Source organism: Schizophyllum commune, assembly GCF_000143185.2.
Source record: "Schizophyllum commune H4-8 unplaced genomic scaffold SCHCOscaffold_6, whole genome shotgun sequence".
In the NCBI taxonomy this organism is placed as follows: domain Eukaryota; kingdom Fungi; phylum Basidiomycota; class Agaricomycetes; order Agaricales; family Schizophyllaceae; genus Schizophyllum; species Schizophyllum commune.
In genome coordinates, this window is record NW_026089543.1 from 20,945 (window position 1) to 42,340 (window position 21,396).

Genomic DNA, 21,396 nt, shown 5'->3' on the forward strand with positions numbered 1-21,396 from the left:
GGAGTCAGCGTGGCCGATGTCAAAAGGTAGGTGAGGAAAGGTGCCGGAGAGGAAGGAGGGGCAGGGGAGGGAATAGAGAAGACGGGGAGGGAACAGGATGGAAAAGTGAGGGGAGAGGAGGGAAGCTCGGGGGAGTGAGATAGAGTAGGGATGGCGAGGATCGACTCCGTCGTAGAAAAATATCTAATTACACCTCCCTTCCTCGCCCTGCTCCCCTTGATCTCGTCATCCTCCCCTTAATATCCCTAATCCCCTGCCAACCATCTCGCACGACTCATCTGCTTCTCCCCCTCCTTTTCGACCCCTCTCCCCTCCTTCCCCCACTCCGTCTCAGCCCCACCCCACCTTCTCCCTCGTCCTCCGCCTCCTTCGTCTCTCCCATCCTCCCCCTCCTCCTTCTCGTATCTCGGAGCTCGAAATCACCCTCTCCCCTCCCCAAGCGATAAATCCCCCCCTCTCCCCCAGCGCCTTCCCCCTCCTCCTCCTTCTCATCCCTCGGGACTCGAGATCGCCCCCGATCCTCCAGAGTGTGGGAAGGGTCGCAGGTCCTTCCGTCTTTTCGAGCGCACCCAGCTCTACGCGTCCTCTAGAGCGCAGAGGGCAGCTCCTCTAATGCCATCTCCCGAGCGCGCCGAGGACGGTGACGACCATACTCCACGCATTCATTCGAGCGCGCCGAGGATCGAGGATCGCGGTGACGCACCGATGGTAGCAGGGGTGCGCGAAGAGAGCAGCGACCGTCGAGTGTCGTGAACGCGACTCGCGGGAGAGTAGGCGGGACCATCGAGTCGAAGGCGCACCCACGCCGAGAAAGGGCCAAGCGTCCACCGCGTCAAGGACAGGTCACGCGTCCACTTCGAGGGAAGGGCGGTCACGCGCTCACGTCGAGAAGGGGCGGTCGAGCACCCCGCTTCGAGGGCTGGGGCGCACGGTCGGCGAAGAATGGGAACAGAGCACCCTCCGCGGGCACGAGCAGCGGCGCGCCCTTCGAGAGTACAAGAAGCGGCGCTCCCTTCGAGAGTACGAGCAGCGGCGCACCCTGCGTGGGTACGAGCAGCGGTGCACCTTGCGTGGGTACGGAAAGCGGCGCACCCTCCTCGCGCGTCGTACAGTGACCCGCCTCCAAGAGTACGAGAAACGGCGCATCCTCCGAGAGTACACGAAACGACCCTCCCTCCTCTCGCACTGTACCGCGACCCGCCCTCCGCGGGTACGAGAAACAGCACACCCTCCGCGAGCACGAAAAGCGACCCTCCCTCCGAGGGCACGATAAGCGACCCTCCCACCGAGAGCACGAGCAGCGGCACGTCCTCGCGCGAGCAGCGGCGCGCCCTTGAGAGCACGAGCAGCGGCGCACCCTCCGAGAGTACGACAAGCGGCGCGCGCTCTGAGAGTACGGGAAGCAGCGGCGCACCCTCCGAGAATACGATAAGCGGCACGCCCTTCGAGGGCGCGAGAAGCGGCGCACCCTCCGCGAGCACGAGCGGCGGCACGCTTTCCGCGGGCACGAGAAGCGACTCCGCCCTTGGGAGTACGAGCAGCAGCGCACCCTTGAGAGTACACGAAGCGGCGCTCCCCAAGAGCGGTGGAGCGCCCGGGGTCGAGGGTGTACCCTACCTCCACAGTATGAGACGAGCGGCGTACCCCACCCATACAGTGGGGGATCGAGGGGCGTACCTCACCCATACAGTGGGGGATCGAGAGCGCACCCATGCCCCAAAGTATGGGTCGAGAGCGCACCCTACCTCCATAGAGGGGGTCACGGGGCGGGAGGAGGGAGCGAATGAGGGAGGCGGGGAGGTGGAGCAACTTGGGGAGATGGAGAAGTCGGGGAGGTGGAGCAACGTGGTTACATAGATGGTAGGAGAAGGCGGGTAGGAGGGCGGCGGGTAGTAGAGCAATGCAGGGAGGCGGCAAGTAAAGAAAAAGAAGGCGAGAGAGTAGAGCGAACGAAGGCGGGAGCCTGGGCGCGACCTCGCCTCGAGTCGAGAGTCGAAGATGCGGAGAGCGAGATACGAGGGTCGGAGTTGGGTGAGGAGAGTCGCAGTCGAAGGTGAGGAGGGCGGAAGTTGAATTTGTGTGAGGAGGATCGAAGGCGAAGGTGAGGAGAGTCGAAGTCAAGTGAGGTGAGCGAGCTTCAAGAGTCTCACGCGCTCCGCCCGCTCGAGGGGCCGTAGGGGCGACCGAGTCATAGGGGAGAGTAGCAAGCGAATGGGAAGGGAGAGGAGCAAACGATTAGGAGGGGAGAGAAGCAAGCGAATCGGGGGAGAGATAGGCAAAGAGACACAACCTGACTGCCTGCTAGCCCCCGCTTTCCCGGGGCGAGACGCGCGAGGAGGGCGCGGCGGCGGGGAGCGGGGGCATGACAGAGCTCCAGGAGTGGGGGCATGAAGGAGCTCGGCGCGCGCGCTTGTGAGGGTGGCGGGACGTCGCTCCGCGCGGTTGGTGAGGAGGGAGACGAGCCATCGGCATCAGAGAAGGGAGCAATGTTGCCAAAGCTAAACGCGTCGTCGGCCATCGGGGTGGGGGAGACAGGTGCGGTCGGTGCGGGGTCATTGCTGGCGAGCCAAGCGGCAACGGGGGCGGTGGGCGAGGGAGCCTGCGCGCTTTTCGGTCGAGGGCCTGCGTGCTCTTCGTCGTCGTCAGCATGGCGGAGTGCTCGTCCGGCCGTATCACAAGTCGATCGCGAACAAGTCGGCGACGCGACCACGCCACATCGGACCCCGGGCCGTCATCCCGCTCTTCCCTCCCCCCGCCATGGCGCACATCGAGGTCGTCGACGACGACATCGAAGCCGAAGACTACGGCGCGGTCCTCGACGAGGAGCCACCCCGCAACGAAGAGGCGCCGCCCCACAACTCACAACGCAGCCACTACTCTCGCCGTGCGCCCCCGCCCTCCCGCTGGAAGCGCGCCGGCCTCTGGTCCCTCTTCTGCCTCGTCTTCTGGCTCGCGTACACGATGCGGAAACACCTCGACCAGCCGCTCAACGCCGCGCACGCGAGGAGGTGCGTTGGTGTGTTCTACCTCTCGACCGCGGTCGCCGTGCTCTACTCCCCGTCGCTGTGCTCTACCCCCCAACCGCGGTCGCTGTGCTCTGCCCCCCAACCACGACTGACACGTATCCTCCTCATCGTAGCTCGTGCTTCCTCGTCGTCGTAGCTCGTGCTTCCTCCTCGTCGTAGCTCATGCTTCCTCCTCGTCGTCGTAGCTCATGCTTCCTCCTCGTCGTAACGCTTGCGCTGCTCGTGCTCCCTCCAGCCCACCATGCTCGTTTACGTCCAGCTCATGATGTACGATCTACGACCCGCACCATCCGACTATCAACTGCCCATCATGCTCGTTTGCTTTCAGTCCATCATGTACTAATTAGGACCCACCACACCCGACGCGCCGCGTACCACCGCGCACGTCAATTCCTCTATCCTGCGCGCACGTTAATTCTCATATACTACTCTCACGTCAATTCTCATTGCTTAGTTCTCCGATACACGCGCATGCATAGTTCTCCAACATACGCGCGCATCGTTCTTCAATACACGCGCATAGTTCTTCAATACACGCGCATAGTTCTTCAATACACGGGCATAGTTCTTCAATACACCGGCATAGTTCTCCGATATACGCGCATGGCTCCGCAATACTCGGGCATAGCTCTTCAATACACGCGCATAGTTCTTCAATACCCGGGCATATTTCTTCGATACTTGAGCGTGGTTCTCCGCAATACACGGGCATCTTATTCAACACACGCGCATATTTCTTCATTCGTGTGCATATTTCTCCATTTGTGTGCATCGTCCGCCCTTCCATGACCCTCACCCGCCCTTCCATGACCCTCACCCGCCCCTCCAAGTCCCTCACCCTCCCCTCCCTTCATCCCTCGTTCCCTCCCCCTCGTCCCCGTCACCTCCCTCGCCCGCCCCAGTACTCGTGCCTCACCCCCCCCCCCCCATTTCGCAGTCGCATAGGCGACATCCTCATCCCACTCGTCGGACCGACGACCTCTCACTCTCGCGTCCTCTTCCCACCTTCCTCCCCCCCAACCCGTCACTTCTCCCTTCTCCCTTGACACTCGTCTCCTCTCCCTTGACCCTCGCTACCTCCCACTCTCATCTCGCGACCTTCTCGTCTCCGCACCCGCTCGTAGCCGTTTCCACCCGTCACATTCCTCGCCCGTCTCCGCTCCCTACTCCCCCCACCCTCCCCGTACCCGCGCGCCCTTCAGTCGTCATCTTCGCTTCCTCGCGCACCCTCTGCCTCCCTCTCGCCCTCCGCCTCCCTCCCACACTCATCTCGCGACCTCCTCGTCTCCGCACCCGCTCGTAGCCGTTTCCACTCGTCACCTCCCTCGTCGTCTTCGCCACTCGCAGTCGTCTTCGCCCTCGCACTCTTTCGTCAATGTCATCTGCGCGCCCCTGCGCGCCCTCCTCCTCCCCCCTCCCTACTCTCTACCCTCCTCCCACTCTCCCTACTTTCCCCACTTCCCTCCTACTCGCACCCCCCAACCCTCGCCCTCGCACCCCTCCGCTTCCTCCCCCCTCGCGTCGTCTCCGCCACCTCCCACTCGCCCCACCTCCCTACTCTCCCCACCTCCCCTCCCTTCGCCCCACCTCCCTACCCGTCTCTATCCCACCTCTCCTTCACCCCTCCCCCTCGTCTCCGCGACCTCCCACTCTCCCCACCCCCTCGCCCCCCCTCCCTCCTTACCCTTCGCCTCGCCCGTCCTCGCCCGCCACCTCCCTCTTCTCTTCCCCACCATGACGCGCACCGAGTCGCGCGCCACGACTTGCGCCTCCCAGTCCCGCGCCACGACTTCCTCCTCCCAGTCGAGCGCCGCGACTTGCTCCTCTCAGTCGAGCGCCGCGCCCTCGCACCCCTTCCTCGCCCTCGCACCCCTTCCTCGCCCTCGCACCCCTTCCTCATCGTCGCACCCTCGCAGTCGCCGCCCGCCCCCTCTCGTCGCCTCCACGCGCACTCGTTGCCCCCGCTCCCTCCTCCCCTCGCACCCTCCGCCTCCGCACCCTCGCGCTCGCCTCCGCCCCACCCCCCTCGCGTCGTCCGCTCCACTCTCCCCACCCCCCTCCCTCCTCCCTCTCCGTCTCGCGACCTCCTCGTCTCCGCACCCGCTCGCAGCTGTTTCCACCCGTCACATCCCTCGCCCGTCTCCGCTCCCTACTCCCCCCACCGTCCCCGTACCCGCAGCACTCCCTACTCTCCCTCCTCCCCTGCCCACCCCCCTCCCTCTCGTCATCTCTGCGCTGCGCCCTCCCTACTGACATCTCCACTCCCAGCCTTCGCGGACGCTCCTCTCGCCCATTCTCCCCACCCTCCCTCTCGTTGTCGCCCTCGTCACATCGGCACCTCCCTCTACGTCCTCCTTCTCGCAGCGCGCCATTGGCTCCGCTGCTTCCCATTTGCAGTCGTACCCTCCCTCCATTTGCAGTCGTACCCTCCCTCCAATCGCAGTCGCACCGGCGCCCTCTTACTCGTCGTGCCCATCGCTCCTCCCCCTCGCCGGCTCAGCAACCTCCCCCGCACCCGCAGCACTCCCTACCCTCGTAGTCATCCCTACTCCCCCCACCCCTCGCGCGCCCCCCGCTCCCGTCACGCCCTCCGTGTACGCCTTCCCTCCCTTCCCCTCCCTTCCTACTCCCCACCCCCTTCCCGCCACCTCCACACCCTCCAACTCTCATCTCGCGACCTTCTCGTCCCCATCCTCCCTACTCTCCCCCTCACTCCCTCCCCTCCTCCCTCCCACTCATCTCGCACTCTCCCTACCCGCCACCTCCCTCTTCTCTTCCCCGCCATGACGCGCAGGGACATCCCTCCCAGCCTCGTCCACTCGTCGTCTCAGCGCCGCGCCCTCCCTACTCTCCCTACCCGTCACCTCCCCTCTCCGCGCCCTACCCTCCCCACCCTCGCACCCCTCCCTCTTCTCTTCCCCGCCTCGTCCAGCGCACCTGCAACTCCCTCCTCCCCACCATTCGCACCCTCGCTCTCGCCTCCGCACCCTCCCCCCTCGTCGGCGCAGACCACACACTAGTGGCCATCTACGGGCTCTCCGCTCCCCTCCCTCGCACCCTCCCCCTCCCTCGCAGTCGTCTTCGCCCGCCCACCCTACTCGTCTCAGCCCCCCACCCATCTCAGCCTAGCAAGACCTCGCACACTCGCCCCCAGAACGTCGCGGGAAGGAGCCGATTCTCACCTCCCTCGCAAGCGTAGCTGATACCAAAATGCAATCGTGAGGGCGAACAGAGTGGGAGGAAGGTGGGAAGAGGGGGAGGAGGGTGGAAGAGGGGGGTGAAAGGAGAAGGTGGAAGAGGGGGGTGGGAGGAGGAGGGAGAGGGGAGTGCCAGTGGGGCGGGGGTGACTCGAGGAGATCGCACGCAGAGGCAAGAATGGGTTTCCGGGCAGAGTCGAAGCGAGGTAAGAAGGGCCAGAGCGCGAGAGCGTGCATATGAGAGCGCGGGGTCGTGCATATGACAGCGCGAGAGCGTGCATATGAGAGCGCAGGAGCGTGCATATGACAGCGCAAGGTTGTGCATATGACAGCGCGAGAGCGTGCATATGAGAACAACACACGCGAGAGGGAGAGCACGGCGCGACGCTCTCCTTCTCTCTCATCGGCAGCTCCGCGAGCTGCCTTCGTCGGCAGCGTCCGCGAGCTGCCTTCGTCGGCAACTGTCCGCGAGCTGCCTTCGTCGGCAACTGTCCGCGAGCTGCCTTCGTCGGCAGCTGTCCGCGAGCTGCCCTCGTCGGCAGCCGTCCACAACCCTCCCCCCTCCCCACCTTCCCTCCTCCCCACCCTCCCCTCGCGTCGTCCGCTTCCCCACCCTCCCCCTACCCGCCACTCTTCCTACTCTCCCCCCATACTCCCTACTCTCCCCCCCATCCTCCCTACTCTCCCCCCCATCCTCCCCACCCCCCACCCCTCTTCCCCACCTCCCTACTCTCCCTCTCGCCCTCCGCCTCCCTCTCGCCCTCCCTCCGACCACCTTCCCTCCCTCGCCCGTTACCTCCCTCGCCCGCCCCCTCTCGTCGCCTCCACGCTGCGCCCTCCCTACTCCTGTCTCCACTCCCTAAGTAGCCGTCACCGCTTCCGCCCTCGTCGCAGACTCGCCCCCACAACATCGCAGCACAGCCTCCCCACCCCACCCCACCCACCCCACCCACCCTTCCCTCTTCTCTTCCCCACCATGACGCGCACCGAGTTCGAGCGACGCGACATCCTCCTCCCAGTCGAGCGCCGCGTCAGCGACCTCCCGCTCTCGCATCAGCGAAGACCTCCCACGAGTAGTCGCACCGAGAACCTCCCTTGTCTCTACTCTCTCCACTTCCCCACCATGACGCGACCACTCATCCCCGCGCCCTCCCTACTCTCCCCATCCTCCCCACTCGTTACCTCCCCACTCCCCTCTCGTCGCACCGGCGCCCTCTTACTCGTCGTGGCCATCGCTCCTCCCACTCTCATCTCGCGACCTTCTCGTCACCTCAGCGACCTCCCCCTCGCACCCGCCACCTCGCCTCAGTGCCCTCCCCCTCCCTTCTCTCACTTCTTGTCTCTACTTCCTCCCCACTCTCCCTCCCTCTCCCTCCCCCTCCCTCGCGTCGTCCGCTCCTCCCCCCCTCGCGTTGTCCGCCTCCCCCCCCCGCGTCGTCCGCCTCCCCCTTCTCTTCCCCCCCATCAGCACTCCTCCCAGTCGAGCGACGCGTCATCCTCCTCCCAGTCGAGCGTCGTGCCTCCTCCCTCGCCGTCTTCGCCACACGCACCCGCCTCCTCCTCTTCCCTCGCAACCATCAGCGCACCGAGTCGAGCGCCCCACCTTCTGCCAGTGCGCTCGAGGTCGCCGAGGCGCTCGGTACCACCGGGGCGGTAGAGAGGTGGGGAGCGACGACGAGGCGCTCGAGGTCACCTTCCGCCCTGCCATCTGCGCTCGAGAGGAGAGGTGGGGGGTGGGAGCGAGGACGGAGCGAAAGGGGGAGCGACAACGAGGCGAAGTGGGGAGGGAGGTGGGGAGGGACGATGAGGCGAGAGGGGGAGGGATGACGGAGCGAGAGGGGGAGGGACGACGGAGCGAGAGGCGAGAGGGGGGAGGGGCGATGAGGGGAGAGGGGGAGTAACGAGGCGAAAGGAGGGAGGGAGGCGAAAGGAGGGAGGGAGGCGAGAAGTGAAGGTGGGGCGAGATGTCGAGCAGGGGAGAAAAGGCGGGAAGTGCGGGAAGTGCGAGGTGGGGAGGTGGGAGAAGGGGAAGGGAAGGTGGGGAGGCCAGGCGACAGGACGGGGTCGACCTGACGAGCGAGATGCACTGGACGAGCGCGGTCGACCTGACGAGCGCGGCCGGCAGAGACGAAGGGACATCGTGCAGGCGAGAGCGTGCATACAAGAGCGCGAGATCCCAAGGCGAGAGCGGGAGATGCTGCAAGCAATCGCACGTCACGCGCTGGAGAGCACGACACGTGCTGGAGAGCACGTCACGCGCTGGAGAGCACGGTGCGCCTCGAAGAGCACGGCGGGCCTCGAAGAGCACGACACGCCCTGGAGAGTGAACTCAGAAGAACTATAGAGCGCGGCGCACAAAGACGGATGTGCGACAGCAAGGAGACGGACGGGGGATAGCAAGGAGACGGACGCGATAGCAAGGAGACGGACGGGCGATAAGCAGGAGACGGACGCGCGACAGCAAGGAGATGGACGGGATAGCACGGAGACGGACGCGCGATAAGCAGGAGAAGAGAGCACGACGGTGCGTTCTCTGGCGGGGTGTATGCACTCAGTCTGGATGAGATCGACGCGCTCGGTGTGGCGGGGTGTATGCACTCGGTGTGGATGAGGTCAATGGACTCTGCATGGAAGAGGTCGACGCACTCAGCATGGATGAGGCACTCGGTGTGGATGAGGTCAATGCACTCAGCACGGATGAGGTCGACGGACGCGCGTCTGCATTTCTGGGGTTCGCGGACCACCTCGTGTCCGAGCACAGCCTGCACTCGGGCTACAAGTTGCCAACGTCGGAGGCCGCAAGTCGACAACGTCAGAGGAGGACGCGCATCCGGACGTTCACCGTGACAGACCGTCTGAGGGAACCGTCACCGCACTCTGAGGGAGACGGATCGCACCGCACCTCGGGCCGACGAACCGCTTCGATCGAGTCGGACCGACCCTCCGCTTTGACCACGGCGGACCGACCCTCCGCTTCGACCAACCTCCGCTTCGCATGCTCGCTGGCTCTCGTGGCCGACCGTCCTAGCTGCCGCGCGGCCCGACCTCCCAAGCGCGACGCTCGCCATGCGCGCGGGCTGTCTCTTGCGATAGACGCTTCCTAACCCTCCTCCACTTGGTGCTCCCTTCCTCTGCCGTACGCGCATACTATCGTCCCTTGTATACGCAGCCCATCCTCTTCCATACACGCCTCCCATCCTCTTCCTTAGACACCCTATCCTCCTCCGTACACGCAATCCATCTTCTTCCATAGACACCCTATCCTCCTCCGTACACGCATCCCATCCTCTTTGGCACACGCAATCCATTCTCTTCCATAGACATTCCAATGATCCCATAGACCCGACTCTCCACAGACCGGACTCTCCACAGACCCGACCTACTCCTCTCCGTGCCTCTTCGCCCCGCTAGACGAGCACCATCATCCTTCGCACCCTCCCTCCCCCCCCACCAGTACTTCTCCCTCCCTTCCATCACCTCGTGCCCTAACTCACGCAAACGCGCGCCTTCACCCATCTCGTCGCGCTCCTTTACCCCTTACGCAAACACGCTCCTTTACCCCTCTCGTGACGCGTTCCCTTTCCTCCCTTTCCTCCCTTTCCTCCCTTCCCTCCCTTCCCTCCCTTCCCTCCCTTCCCTCCCTTCCCTCCCTTCCCTCCCTTCCCTCCCTTCCCTCCCTTCCCTCCCTTCCCTCCCTTCCCTCCCTTCACCCTCCTTCACCCCTCTCCCTCCCTCCCTTCCCTCTCGCCTTCGCCTCGCGGACCTCCTCCTCGCCACCCTTCCACCCACCCTCGATCACGACGCGCCCCGTCCACCCACCCCTCGTCCGCCCACCCATCGCCGAGAGGGCGGTCGCGCTGCATGCACGAGACGGACCTGGTCGCGCTGCATGCTAGCGCGACACGGACCTGGTCGCCCTGCCTGCTCGAGACGGACGGTCTCACTGCCCGCTCGACACGGAGGTCGTCTTGCCTGCGCGAGACGGCGGTCGCGCTGTACGCTCGACACGCTCCTCGTCTTGCCCGCTCGACACGGCGCTCGTCTTGCCCGCTCGCCCCGCTCCTCACCTTGCCTGCTCGCCCCGCTCCTCACCTTGCCTGCTCGACACGGCGGTCGCGCCGTACGCTCGACACGGCGGTCGCCCTGCAGCTCGCGAGGACGGTCGCGCTGCCTGCTATGCGCGACACGCTCATCGTCTTCCCCGCTCGAGAGGGCGGTCGCGCCGCACGCTCGACACGGCGGTCGCGCTGTAAGTTATGCTCGCCCCGCTCCTCACCTTGCCTGCTCGAGACTGACCTGGTCGCGCTGTATGCTCGACACGGAGGTCGCCCTGCACGCTCGACCCGCTCCTCGTCTTGCCTGCCCAAAACGCAGGTCGTCTTGCACGCTCGACACGGCGGTCGCGCTGCCCGCTCGACACGGAGGTCGTCTTGCCTGCTCGAGACGGACCTGGTCGCCCCGCCCGCTCGACACGGAGGTCGCCCTGCCTGCTCGACACGGTGGTCGCGCCGTACGCTCGACACGGCGGTCGCGCTGCCTGCTCGACACGGCGGTCGACTTGCCTGCTCGAGACGGCGGTGGCACTGCCCGCTCTCCCCGCTCCTCATCTTGCCCGCTCGAGACGGACGTCGCGCCGCACGCTCGACACGGCGGTCGCCCCACATGCGCTCGACACGGACCTGGTCGCGCCGTATGCGCGAGACGGCGGTCGCGCCGTACGCTCGACACGGACCTCGTCTTGCCTGCTCAACAGGTCGGTCGCGCCGTATGCTCGACACGGAGGTCGCCCTGCATATGCTCGACACGGACGTCGTCTTGCCCGCTCTGCTCGAGAGGCCGGTCGCGCCGTACGCTCGAGCCGGCTGTCGCCCTGCCCGCTCGAGACGGCGGTTGCGCTGTACGCTCGACACGGAGGTCGCGCTGTCGCTCCTTTGACTCGGAGTGTGTGGAGAAGAGAGGGGAGAGCAGAGTGATAACGAGGAGGGGGGAGGAGCGAAGGTGGGGAGGAGCGCTGGGGCGGAGATGAGGAGGGGGACGGGCGTGGTCGGGAGGAGGGGTGGGAGGGCGCGGAGAAGAGGGGGTGAGGGAGAGCAGAGAGGTTACGAGGAGAGGGGGGGAGGGGGGGGGGAGGGGGTGGACGGGGACGACGGGTAGGGAGCTCGCGCAGACGAGGGTAGGGAGCTCGCGCAGACGAGGGTAGGGAACTCGCGCAGACGACGAGTAGGGAGCATGCGCAGACGACGAGTAGGAAGGGGGAAGGGGCGGGGGCGAACGAGGGTGGGAGGAGACTGTCGCGTTGTGCTCTCCCTCGCGTGTTGTGCTCTCCCTCGCGCGTTGTACTTTCCCTCGCGTGCTGTGCCCTCCCTCGCGTGTGTCGCTCTCCCTCGCGTGTGTCGTTCTCATATTGACGACCCTCGCCTCTCATATGCCCGACCCCGCACTCCAGTATGCACGCTCTCCCGCTCTGACCTTCCTCACGTCGCTTCGACTCTGACCTTCCTCACGTCGCTTCGACTCTGGCCTTTCTCATGCCGCTTCGACTCTCATATGTACGACCTCCGCCGCTGATATGCACGCTCTCGCGCTCTTACGCGCGGTCTCACCCCCGCTCGTCCGGTCTCACCCCCGCTCGTCCGGTCGACCCCTCACTCGTCCAGTCGACCCCTCCCTCGTCAAGTCGCCCCCTACACTCCTTCAGTCGACCCCTGCACTCCTTCAGTCGACCCCTCACTCGTCAAGTCGCCCGCGCTCGTCCGGTCGCCTCTCACTCGTCAAGTTGCCCGCGCTCATTCAGTCAATTCCCGACTACGGAAGCCGCCTCCCCTTCCCCACCTGCCCACCCCACCTCCCTCTCCTTCTTTGACCCCAACCCTCTCATCCCCACCTCCCTCCCCACCACTATCCCTCTTTGACCTCCCTCTCATCCTCCTCCCCCCACTTCCCTCTCCCTCACGGTCACGCCGCACGCTCGACACGGCGGTGGCGCTGCAGCTCGACACGGACCTGGTCGCACCGTACGCTCGAAACGGCGGTCGCGCTGCCTGCTCGACACGGCGATCGCACTGCACGCTTGACACGGACCTGGTCGCACTGCACGCTCGACACGCTCCTCGTCTTGCCCGCTCGACACGGACGGTCACGCTGTATGCTCGACACGGCGGTCGCGCCGCATGCGCGAGAGGCCGGTCGCGCCGTACGCTCGACACGGCGGTCGTCTTGCCCGCTCGACACGGCGGTCGTTTTGCCCGCTCGCCCCGCTCCTCACCTTGCCTGCGCGACACGGACCTGGTCGCCCTGCCCGCTCGACACCGCGGTCGTCTTGCCCGCTCGACACGGCGGTCGTCTTGCCTGCTCGACACGGCGGTCGCGCCGTACGCTCGACACGGCGGTCGCGCCGTACGCTCGACACGGCGGTCGCGCTGTATGACAGCTCGAGAGGCCGGTCGCGCTGTATGCTCGACACGGCGGTCGCTCCGCATGCTATGCTCGACACGGCGGTCGCGCTGCCCGCTCGAGACGGCGGTCGCACTGCATGCTCGACACGGCGGTCGCGCTGCATGCTCGAGACGAAGGTCGCCCTGCCTGCTCGAGACGGACCTGGTCGCCCTGCCCGCTCGACACGGCGGTCGCGCTGCATGCTCGACACGGCGGTCGCGCCGTACGCTCGAGACGGCGGTCGTCTTGCCCGCTCGACACGGACCTGGTCGCACCGTACGCTCGACACGGCGGCAGGTCGCGCTGTATGATAGCGCGACACGGACCTGGTCGCACTGCCCGCTCGACAGCTGCATGATAGCGCGAGCCGGAGGTCGCGCTGTCCCTCCTTTGACTCAGAGTGTGTGGAGATGAGAAGAGGGGGGGGAGGGCGCGGAGCAGAGGGGGGGGGGGGAGGGAGGGGGGGATGAGCTGAGGAGGAGGGGGGGGAGCTCGCGCAGACGAGGGTAGGGAGCATGCGCAGACGAGGGTAGGGAACTCGCGGAGTCGACGAGTAGGAAGGGGGAAGGGGACGAGTAGGAAGGAGGGGGAAGGGGACGAGGGAGGGAGGAGACCGTCGCGTTGTGCCCTCCCCTTCGCGTGCTGTGCCCTCCCTCGCGCGTTGTGCCCTCTCTCGCGTGTGTCGTTCTCATATTGACGACCCCCGCCTCTCATATGCACGCTCTCGACTGGTCGCCGTTGCTCATCCAGTCCACCCCCGCTCATCCAGTCCACCCCGCTTGTCAAGTCGACTCCAGTTGCCCGCGCTCTTTCAGTCAATTCTCAGCTACGGAAGCCGCCTCCCCTTCCCCACCTGCCCACCCCACCTCCCTCTCCCTCTTTGACCTCCACGCCACCTCCATTCCCTTACTGCCCACTTCCCACCCCACCACTCTCCCTCTACCTCCCTCTTTCCTCCCCACCACTATCCCTTCACTCTCTACCTCCCCCCCACCTCCCCACCTGTGACTGCGAGCGGGAGGGCGCGTCTACTCGCTCCACTACCTCTCGTAGTCGTCTCCGCGCGGCGTCCCCACTCATCGTCCCCGCTTCCCCCATCGTCCCCGCTTCCCCCATCGCAGCGACGATCTCCCACTCGATCCTCCTCCTCGTTCGCCTCCGCGACCTACCTTCGTCATCAGTACGCCCACTCGACCTACCTTCGTCATCAGTACGCCCACTCGACCTACCTTCGTCATCAGTACGCCCACTCGACCTACCTTCGTCATCAGTACGCCCACTCGGCCGCCAGTCACTCCCTCCCACGAGCAGCCGCCCGTCTCCGCTCCTCTCGGCAGCGCGAGGTGGGGAGAGGAGGAGAGGGGTGGTGGGGCGAGGTGACGCGAGGGAGAGCAGCGACGACCGAGGGGGAGAAGGGGAGTATATTTAGGAGGTCCAGAAGTAGCGGAATACGATGAGTCTGAGCTCCGGAACATTGAGCGTCGAGCTTTGGGTTGTCGAGCACCGAGCTTTGGGTTGTCGAGCACCGAGCTTTGGCTTGTTGAGCACCGGACAGAGGAAATCTGAGTGATGGTTCTGAGCACGCCTCTTCCGAGAACCGAACTACCATCCGCACGGCGCAAACGCTACTCCCCGACGCGATTATGTGGCGTTCGCGTGGCGCAGCAACTTTGTTTTTTCTCGGTGGAGGCAGCAACATCTCCCGTGCTTGAATTCTGCTGATGCGGGGGTGGGTCGCTTGGAATGCTATCCAGTGAGCACGTACTATGCGGCCGAAGTACGGCATAGACTATGCCCTCCTTCGGCAGACTCGCAGCTACAGAATCCCCACGAAAGAGCCTCAATACGTATACAGAGCAACGTCGTTCATCTTTCTTCCCTTCTTGCCTCCGAAGTAGCAAGCGCTGCGACCATCGACCCGCGCCGCCTGCTGCGACCATCGACTCGCGCCGCCCGCTGAATGCGCATCATGATATCCGCAGCCCCATCATCAACCCAACGCCCTCAGTCCAGGTCGGTCCAATCGGTCGGCGGATCTGGAAAGCGTAGCTTCCGAGTTAAGCATGTTTCCCTCGAGGAGGCATGACGCGCACCGTAAAACGTCGCCGTGATTGGAAGGAATACGTCCTTCCGATAGCGCCAAGGAGCGCCTCTAGGTATCAGGCTCACGAAGCGGTCGTGCATGCCATCCGATTGTTCGTAAATCACCTGGGCGACGACAGAAGGGTACGGACAGAGGTCGGATGCGCATGAGGTGGTATACGCCACAATCTCGAAGTCCTTGGGGCGCATGGGGTTGCAGAATAAAGGAACGTCGACGGTGACCGATGTCGTATCGCCCGCGCCCAAGCGGGCTAGTCTTGTCATGATCCTTTGATAGTTAGCCTCGACGTACGCGCGCGCAATCACGACGAGGAAGTGGACGTCCTTCGCCCTCAAAATGTGTGAAGTGCTGTCTTTGGCCACCGTGAGCAGAGGTCGCAGCTGTGCTTTGAGGTACGTACTGCGCGAGCCCTCCAGATTGCGCTCGCAGTCAGAGCGGTGTAGTTCGCTCTTCCAGTGCGCCCGCTGGCATAGCTTTGAGCAGTAGAGGTTCTCGCCGCAAGGGCAAGAGCGCAGAGAGACGACATCGGTACTCACGCACTAGGTTCCAAGACGTTGAGCAACAACAAGAGACGAGCGTCGACCATTGCTGACCTTGGTGTTGCAGCACTTCGCGATGCTCGGCCATTCCTCCTCCGCATCAAGGAGCAGTTTGTAGCGGCTCTCAGCCGTCGTGCGGACTAGTTCTTCGTCCTCCCGCAGGGTGATGCCGAGCATGCGCGTCGCATACTTATCGTACGCATCGCGGAAGTCCACAACGGCTCGACGCGACCAGAGTGATCCGCGCATGAAAGTCATCAGCGCGCCGGTTATTCCGCCAGAGCACGTTTGATCGAGAGGCCGAGGAGGGGGCCCGGAGCAACAGTGTGTACAGAGAACGCGGATGCGGACGAGGAGATGGAATATCCCCTGTCTCATGGCGAGCATCATGGCATGGTCTGAGCGATAACACAGCACAAAAAGCATTCCAAGGACCAGGGCCCAGACGTCGTGATCCTCGGGCGCGACAGCGATTTGGTGGCCGAGTACCCTGACCGCGGTGGCGACGAACGAGCTCGGAACTGCTTGTGGACCCGCATCATAGTGATTGAGGATGGTGCCTATGAAGGTGGCTTGGTGCCCAAGCTCGGCGCCGCGGTGGGCGACATCGCCCGCCGACGATAGTGCGCGCAGGATGGCGGCGCAGGTGCGGAACACGCCCCTCGCGCTCCCACCCGAGACGCGTAGGATCTGCGGGACAATGACGTCCTCCGCGACCTGGCTGTCAAAGATGTCCCACAGGGCGCGGAAGACACGCGGGCACCACAGCGCCGCCTCGGGCTCCATCTTCTGGGACGAGACAAGCTCGGGCCAGTGTGCCCACAGCGCGACGAGGGTATTCAGGGCGCTGTTAGCGCCACTGAGGAAGTATGTTTGCGCTGCCTCTTTTGGTAGGGTCAGGACACTCTCGAAGACTCCGAGGAATGCAAGAACGCGATGTCTGGCATCCGCGCTGGGCAAAAGCAAGACGGCGCGAGGAACGTCATCAGCCGGGATAATGTAGTCGACCCAATGAAGGAGATGTGTCCAGACTGTATCGTCGAATGGCCACAGTTCATGGCTGAGCTTGTCAACCGTCGAGAAGCGGAGAAACTTGACCGCCATAAGCGCCATGAGAATCGCGCGCCCCGACGTACTCCTGCAGAAGAGCTCAGAAGGTAGCTCCGGCGGGGACGACAGGACGACATGGAGGGTCCGAGAGCGCAGAAGCCGCCTGACGGACTTGATGCGCGCAGAGTTTTGGGGAGTCGATCTTGAGAACTCGTCGAGAGTCTGTTGTTCGATGACAGAAAGGGCATCGTGAAGACTCTGTATGTCGTGCTGGGAGGATATCGAAAAGCCCGGGTGTGAGAAGTCTGATATTGTTGCCGACGGCGAAGGGATGATGAGGGCGAGCAACAGGGAATGGTCCGACACAGGTCGCGGCAGTCAAGCAACGCCAGAACCGGCTCGGAAGAAGCCACGATGATGACGTGTCATCGTGTCCAGCGGCGGCGTTTGAGGTGGGACCTTGGGATGAGGATTCAACTGGCAATACTTACAGCGGGGGATCTAGCTTGAGGTCTATTGCTTGCCTATAATATTTATCAGCCTCGCCAGACCACAACCAGTGAGCAGATTGCGTCGGTGACAAAGAACATACGGAATCGGAAGAATTCCAAGTTTGGGTTAAGGGCATGTGGCGTGAGAATCTCTTCTCTCGACTTGGCGTTTTGTGGCGCTAAGCGCTCAGACGTTCCTCGAACTTGCACATCGCCGCCTCTGCTTTCGACCGTTCATGGCTCTACTTCATTCACGATGCCCTCGCCAGCATTAACAATTTAGAATTATTGTCATGGTCTACTTGCTGAATTACACCGTCGTCAATCTATCAGACGAGCTCGCAGACCGTGAACGCGACGCGATTGTCGCTCCTCGACCTTGAATACTAGACTACCTCGCGCGGCATGGACAACCTGACGACCTTCAAGAACCCTTCTTACCTACGATATGATAGTGGAAGGGACCACTCAGGCCAACAGACCACCGTGGCAGACGCTCTATCGTCTCGCCAAGATCAACAGTGACAAGCCCGACTCGTCCTGCTTCATGCGTTTGGCATGTCCGAACCGGGGATGAGCTCACGTCGGATATGCGGGCTATCGAAGGACGTATACGCGTGCTCTCCAATCGCTGGGCGTAAGAGTCAGAGGTGCGCGATTAATCGTGTCGCGTCGGATACTTGCTGACAGCTTACCGTTAGATGTAGACTGGCGGTCGATATCCTCAAGGACCCGCATTCACGACGGGCCCTCTTCAGATTGCTTAGCGACACGGCTATCCAACGACTTTTACCCCTCCCCCTCTCGCCCGCGCCGTGTACGGCGGTTCGAGTGACGCGTGCCTCGCTTCGCTCCCTCGTATCCCCTCCTATGCGTGACCGACGGTCACTATCAACCTCATTCATGCTACCGGCGTCATCCTACTGCTCATTCCCATGATCAATATACACATTTGCGTTCATCTTCACGTTCATTCGCCAGTATTCTCTTTTGAACATCACCTGCGTTGTCCGACGCGGTACAGACGACCTCAAGTCTCAGGAACAGCCCGAAAATGAATGCGCTGGCCCTCCGCGTCTCGAATATTCACTTCATGAATGCGTACTTCCGGAGGCCTCTCAGCTGACCGCTCGCCGGCTTCTGCGTGATAGCTATCATAGTATCAAGTCCGCACCTTCACCGTCATATTCAGTGTCATTAACCGTCTTCGCCAGCGCAATCGCCCCGCAGGCGGAGGAGCTACAACCTGTATGGCATCCATCGCTCTGGATGGTGTCGACGTATGCGCACCAGGACTCCATCTCAGTAAGCAACACTTAGAAAGAAGCTACTTTGAAGTCCTCTGGCGTCGTTTGTAAGCCGAAGGTCGATCTCAGTAATCTTCGCAAGTATCGACCCCACGAAGCTTGGTAGACAAAATCACTCGGAAATGACGCGACAGTCTCTCATCTGGACCTGGAGGTTTGCGACGCCGAAGCGACCCTCGAGTTTGCTGTGCGTTGACCTGTGCGTCGTTCATCTTCAAAGCCATCTCATCGGTACGGCCGCCGTTCCTTCTCAAGTCTCCAGTCTCCTATCGCCTACAGCCTTCGCCCTCTTGTCTCCGGGAATCAGCCTTTGCCTGCACGAGCAAGTAAATTCGTCTCCACGAGTAGGTACCTTCGCTCACACGAGTAAGGACCCTCGCCTTCATGGGACGTCCCATGTCGGAGCCCCGGCCCGGGCCCCGGCGTGCGGCGACATATAACCCCGCGGCCCCGCCGCGGCGCCTTCTTCACTTCCCGCCATCGCTGTCGGTGTTCCCGTCATCGCTATTTGTGTTCCTGTGCATGATCGGGGGCTGGTGACTTGCTTTCTGCGTCGACGAGGACTGCTGCAACGTTGAAGAGAACCACTGCAGCGTAGAGGAAGACCACCACTTCGTCGAGCAAGCCCGCCACGATGGCGACGCCCGAAGTCCAGTGCTCGAAAGCCGTGCTAGCGGGGCCAATCCCGCCTACAAAGCCGGAGGAAGAAACAGCGTCGGTGCATGAGGGGGCTGGGGAGCGCGGGGACGATGACGACTATCCGGATGGGGGGCGGAAGGCGTGGCTGGTGGTGCTGGGGACGTTCATGTACGCGTGCGCGGTGATGTGAGTGGTATTCGAGAAAGTATCTAGCACTCAACTGACTCGCTGCAGGGGATGGGCCATGTCGTTTGGTAAGGAGAAGAGCACGCCCGATGAGACACATTAGCATTGACTATTCGCAGGCGTTTTCCAGGATTACTACCATCGGCACGTCTTCCCCGACGTCGATGTTAGTTTGCTGACCCTTGTCGGCGGCGCTTTGAACTTTGTGAGTTCTCGGCTGCTCAGCTCGACGCGCGCTTATCCTTTCTTTAGGCGCAAACATCGATGTCCTACCTATCGGGAGGTACTTTCCTTGTCCCGCGATGTCACACTCGTACTGATTACATCGTGAACAGGCCTGGGTGAACGATTGTACGTCGTCTTCGTTCCTCTCTCTCCGCCCACCTAACCCTCCCTCGTAGCGGCTACAAGGTCTGTGTGGGCCCCACGCGCCCCGAATACGCCTCGCTAATCATCTCCCACCAGCGCATGATCGGCATAAGCTCCATCCTGAGCTTCCTCTGCATGTTCGCGACCTCGTGGTGCACGAGCTTCGCCCTCGTCTTCCTCTTCCAGGGCTTCTTCCAGGGTATTGTCAACGGGCTGCAGCTGCCGCTCATCATGTCCCTCCCCTCGCAGTGGTTCCTCCGTCGCCGAGGGCTCGCCACCGGCCTCGCCGTCTCGGGCGCGGGGATCGGCGGCGCGGTCGTGAGCGTGGTGATGCGGAAGCTGTAAGTAGCGGACTTCAATAAAGGCTGTCGTCCATGGGAGCTTAAGCTTACGCGCACCACAGGCTGACCTCCGTGGGAAACCACCACGCCCTCCTCATCTACAGCTTCGTGAACGGGGTCACGTACCTCGTCGCCTGGCTCGTCATCGACGCGCGTCGGCCCGCTGCGAAGCGCCGCTGGCTGCCGCGGAAGATTAACGGGAGCTTCTATTGCATGACGTTCTCGATGTTCTTCTCGAATTGGGGGTATTTGGTGAGTTCTTTTTGCTTTCGGGAGCGGTTCGTGCTGTCGGGGGAGTTTTTGAGGCTCATACGTACCTGGCAGACGCCGTACTTCTTCATCACGACGTTCACGAAGGCGACGGTGCCCTCGTTGGATGAGAACTCGCTCCTGCCGGCCGTCCCGCTGATAGTCATGAGCGCCTGTATTGCGTATCTCTGCTGCTACGCACCTGTGATCTCTTCACTGACGCGCCGAGCAGATGGAATTGGCCGCGTACGTAGCCTCGCGCGCTCACCTTCCCTTCCCCTACCTGACCGGCGTCTATCTCCCAGATCGTCTCCGGCTTCGTCGCCGATGGCCTGGGGCCCATGAACAGCCTCTTCATGTCCTTCTTCCTCGGCGGCCTCTCCCAGATCCTCCTCTGGACATTTGCCAAGACGTACGCCGTCACCATCGCCTTCGCCGTCGTCTACGGCCTGCTCGGCGGCTGGTACGTGAGCCTCACGCCCGTCGTGTGCGCGCAGCTGTTCGGGATCGATGGCCTGGGGACGATCACGGGGTGGATGGTGCTGATGACCGCACCGGGTGAGTTGGCCTCGTCGATGAGCTGGTCTCGTCGACGTGTTGGTGATGCGGAAGGCTGACGGGGCTCGCGCGTTGCAGGCCAATTCGCCGGAGGCTCCGTTGGCGGGGCGATTCTCTCGGCCGCTGGGAACGACTGGCGCTCGCTATCGTTGTATGCGGGCGCGATGATGATCTTGGGCTCGCTGTTCGTGCTGTATGGTGAGTCTGGTCGTGCTTCGTCGACGGTGAGGATGCTGACTCGCTTCCTCAAGCACGCATCAAAATGGATAAGCGCTTGATCAGCGCGGTATAGAGGGCTTGATCAGCGCGGTATAGAGGGCTGTCGAGTGCAACGAGGATAGATAGTCTGTAGATCTAGAACGAAATATGTAGCACTATTACGAGAATTCTGAGAAGTTGGGTTAGCATACCGAGCTGCGGAAAGGTGGATACTTACCGTCGGGATCACCGTCCGAGGTCGCAATGCCTCATCTACAAATCAAGAGCGTCTCCCAAGGCGGCAGGCCACGAAGGGCAGGGAACAAAGCTCAAACCCGCGCGTCCCATGCATCGTAATCACGTAGTTGGTTCGAAATGCACGTCTCGCACAGATCGCCGTCCTCGCCATCGTCTCAGTCACCACCGTCCTCTCAATCAGCGGGCATCATCTCAACTCAGCTAGAACTCAGCCAGGAGATACACTTGAATATGCTTCTGCGCACCTGCGCGCACTTGCGACCCGTCGGCCAAGGTCGTCTGCTGGCCTGAATGGACCCTTCTACTGTTCAAACGTAGGTTAGAAGGGTTCTTGAAGACCGATACATTGTCTATGCCGCGCGTGGTTATCTTGCCGTCCAGCGCCAGTCGTGTCGAGTTCCCTGTCTGCGAGTTCCTCTTGCTGAAAGGTTTGACGGCGGCGTATTCGA

At 63.1% G+C, this 21,396-nt stretch overlaps 12 protein-coding genes across 12 annotated transcripts; 10 read left to right on the forward strand and 2 right to left on the reverse strand.

The window, feature by feature from the left end:
- Window positions 1–588: 588 nt before the first annotated feature.
- Window positions 589–2,122, forward strand: SCHCODRAFT_02277242 (uncharacterized protein). Its single transcript, XM_050342252.1, has one exon. It carries the CDS (start codon window positions 943–945, stop codon window positions 1,855–1,857), a length of 915 nt encoding a protein of 304 aa, XP_050199843.1. The 5' UTR covers window positions 589–942; the 3' UTR covers window positions 1,858–2,122.
- A 635-nt stretch (window positions 2,123–2,757) lies between these two features.
- SCHCODRAFT_02700940 (uncharacterized protein) lies at window positions 2,758–3,162 on the forward strand (the record flags this gene model as incomplete). The annotated part of the gene is made up of 1 exon (XM_003032388.2): window positions 2,758–3,162. The coding sequence occupies one exon, from the start codon at window positions 2,758–2,760 to the stop codon at window positions 3,160–3,162; it is 405 nt and encodes a 134-aa protein (XP_003032434.1).
- Window positions 3,163–4,698: 1,536 nt separating this feature from the next.
- On the forward strand, window positions 4,699–5,647 carry SCHCODRAFT_02624728 (uncharacterized protein). Its single transcript, XM_050345257.1, has one exon. It carries the CDS (start codon window positions 4,761–4,763, stop codon window positions 5,277–5,279), a length of 519 nt encoding a protein of 172 aa, XP_050199844.1. The 5' UTR covers window positions 4,699–4,760; the 3' UTR covers window positions 5,280–5,647.
- A 34-nt stretch (window positions 5,648–5,681) lies between these two features.
- Window positions 5,682–6,098, forward strand: SCHCODRAFT_02277291 (uncharacterized protein). The gene has a single exon (XM_050342253.1). It carries the CDS (start codon window positions 5,810–5,812, stop codon window positions 6,044–6,046), a length of 237 nt encoding a protein of 78 aa, XP_050199845.1. The 5' UTR covers window positions 5,682–5,809; the 3' UTR covers window positions 6,047–6,098.
- Window positions 6,099–7,649: 1,551 nt separating this feature from the next.
- Window positions 7,650–8,647, reverse strand: SCHCODRAFT_02624730 (uncharacterized protein). Its single transcript, XM_050345258.1, has one exon. It carries the CDS (start codon window positions 8,360–8,362, stop codon window positions 7,913–7,915), a length of 450 nt encoding a protein of 149 aa, XP_050199846.1. The 5' UTR covers window positions 8,363–8,647; the 3' UTR covers window positions 7,650–7,912.
- SCHCODRAFT_02748275 (uncharacterized protein) lies at window positions 8,598–9,764 on the forward strand. Its single transcript, XM_050347214.1, has one exon. It carries the CDS (start codon window positions 8,851–8,853, stop codon window positions 9,325–9,327), a length of 477 nt encoding a protein of 158 aa, XP_050199847.1. The 5' UTR covers window positions 8,598–8,850; the 3' UTR covers window positions 9,328–9,764.
- A 248-nt stretch (window positions 9,765–10,012) lies between these two features.
- Window positions 10,013–11,264, forward strand: SCHCODRAFT_02624732 (uncharacterized protein). Its single transcript, XM_050345259.1, has one exon. It carries the CDS (start codon window positions 10,085–10,087, stop codon window positions 11,156–11,158), a length of 1,074 nt encoding a protein of 357 aa, XP_050199848.1. The 5' UTR covers window positions 10,013–10,084; the 3' UTR covers window positions 11,159–11,264.
- An 82-nt stretch (window positions 11,265–11,346) lies between these two features.
- Window positions 11,347–13,064, forward strand: SCHCODRAFT_02577583 (uncharacterized protein). Its single transcript, XM_003032387.3, has 3 exons — window positions 11,347–11,668; window positions 11,881–12,594; window positions 12,654–13,064. Exons 1-3 carry the CDS (start codon window positions 11,649–11,651, stop codon window positions 12,967–12,969), a joined length of 1,050 nt encoding a protein of 349 aa, XP_003032433.1. The 5' UTR covers window positions 11,347–11,648; the 3' UTR covers window positions 12,970–13,064.
- Window positions 13,065–13,117: 53 nt separating this feature from the next.
- On the forward strand, window positions 13,118–14,057 carry SCHCODRAFT_02624736 (uncharacterized protein). The gene is made up of 2 exons (XM_050345260.1): window positions 13,118–13,887; window positions 13,918–14,057. The coding sequence occupies exon 1, from the start codon at window positions 13,373–13,375 to the stop codon at window positions 13,664–13,666; it is 294 nt and encodes a 97-aa protein (XP_050199849.1). The 5' UTR covers window positions 13,118–13,372; the 3' UTR covers window positions 13,667–13,887; window positions 13,918–14,057.
- SCHCODRAFT_0109453 (uncharacterized protein) lies at window positions 13,780–14,115 on the forward strand (the record flags this gene model as incomplete). The annotated part of the gene is made up of 1 exon (XM_003032386.3): window positions 13,780–14,115. A coding segment is annotated over one exon (336 nt), but the record flags the coding sequence as incomplete, so codon positions are not given.
- Window positions 14,116–14,534: 419 nt separating this feature from the next.
- On the reverse strand, window positions 14,535–16,903 carry SCHCODRAFT_02277349 (uncharacterized protein). The gene is made up of 3 exons (XM_050342254.1): window positions 15,356–16,903; window positions 14,752–15,301; window positions 14,535–14,694 (listed from the first exon to the last, which is right to left on the reverse strand). The coding sequence occupies exons 1-3, from the start codon at window positions 16,412–16,414 to the stop codon at window positions 14,663–14,665; spliced, it is 1,641 nt and encodes a 546-aa protein (XP_050199850.1). The 5' UTR covers window positions 16,415–16,903; the 3' UTR covers window positions 14,535–14,662.
- A 1,727-nt stretch (window positions 16,904–18,630) lies between these two features.
- On the forward strand, window positions 18,631–20,902 carry SCHCODRAFT_02624743 (MFS general substrate transporter). The gene is made up of 12 exons (XM_050345261.1): window positions 18,631–18,974; window positions 19,023–19,042; window positions 19,094–19,179; window positions 19,227–19,257; window positions 19,310–19,325; window positions 19,376–19,385; window positions 19,440–19,684; window positions 19,747–19,936; window positions 20,009–20,179; window positions 20,239–20,491; window positions 20,570–20,689; window positions 20,743–20,902. The coding sequence occupies exons 1-12, from the start codon at window positions 18,784–18,786 to the stop codon at window positions 20,781–20,783; spliced, it is 1,374 nt and encodes a 457-aa protein (XP_050199851.1). The 5' UTR covers window positions 18,631–18,783; the 3' UTR covers window positions 20,784–20,902.
- Window positions 20,903–21,396: the final 494 nt, after the last annotated feature.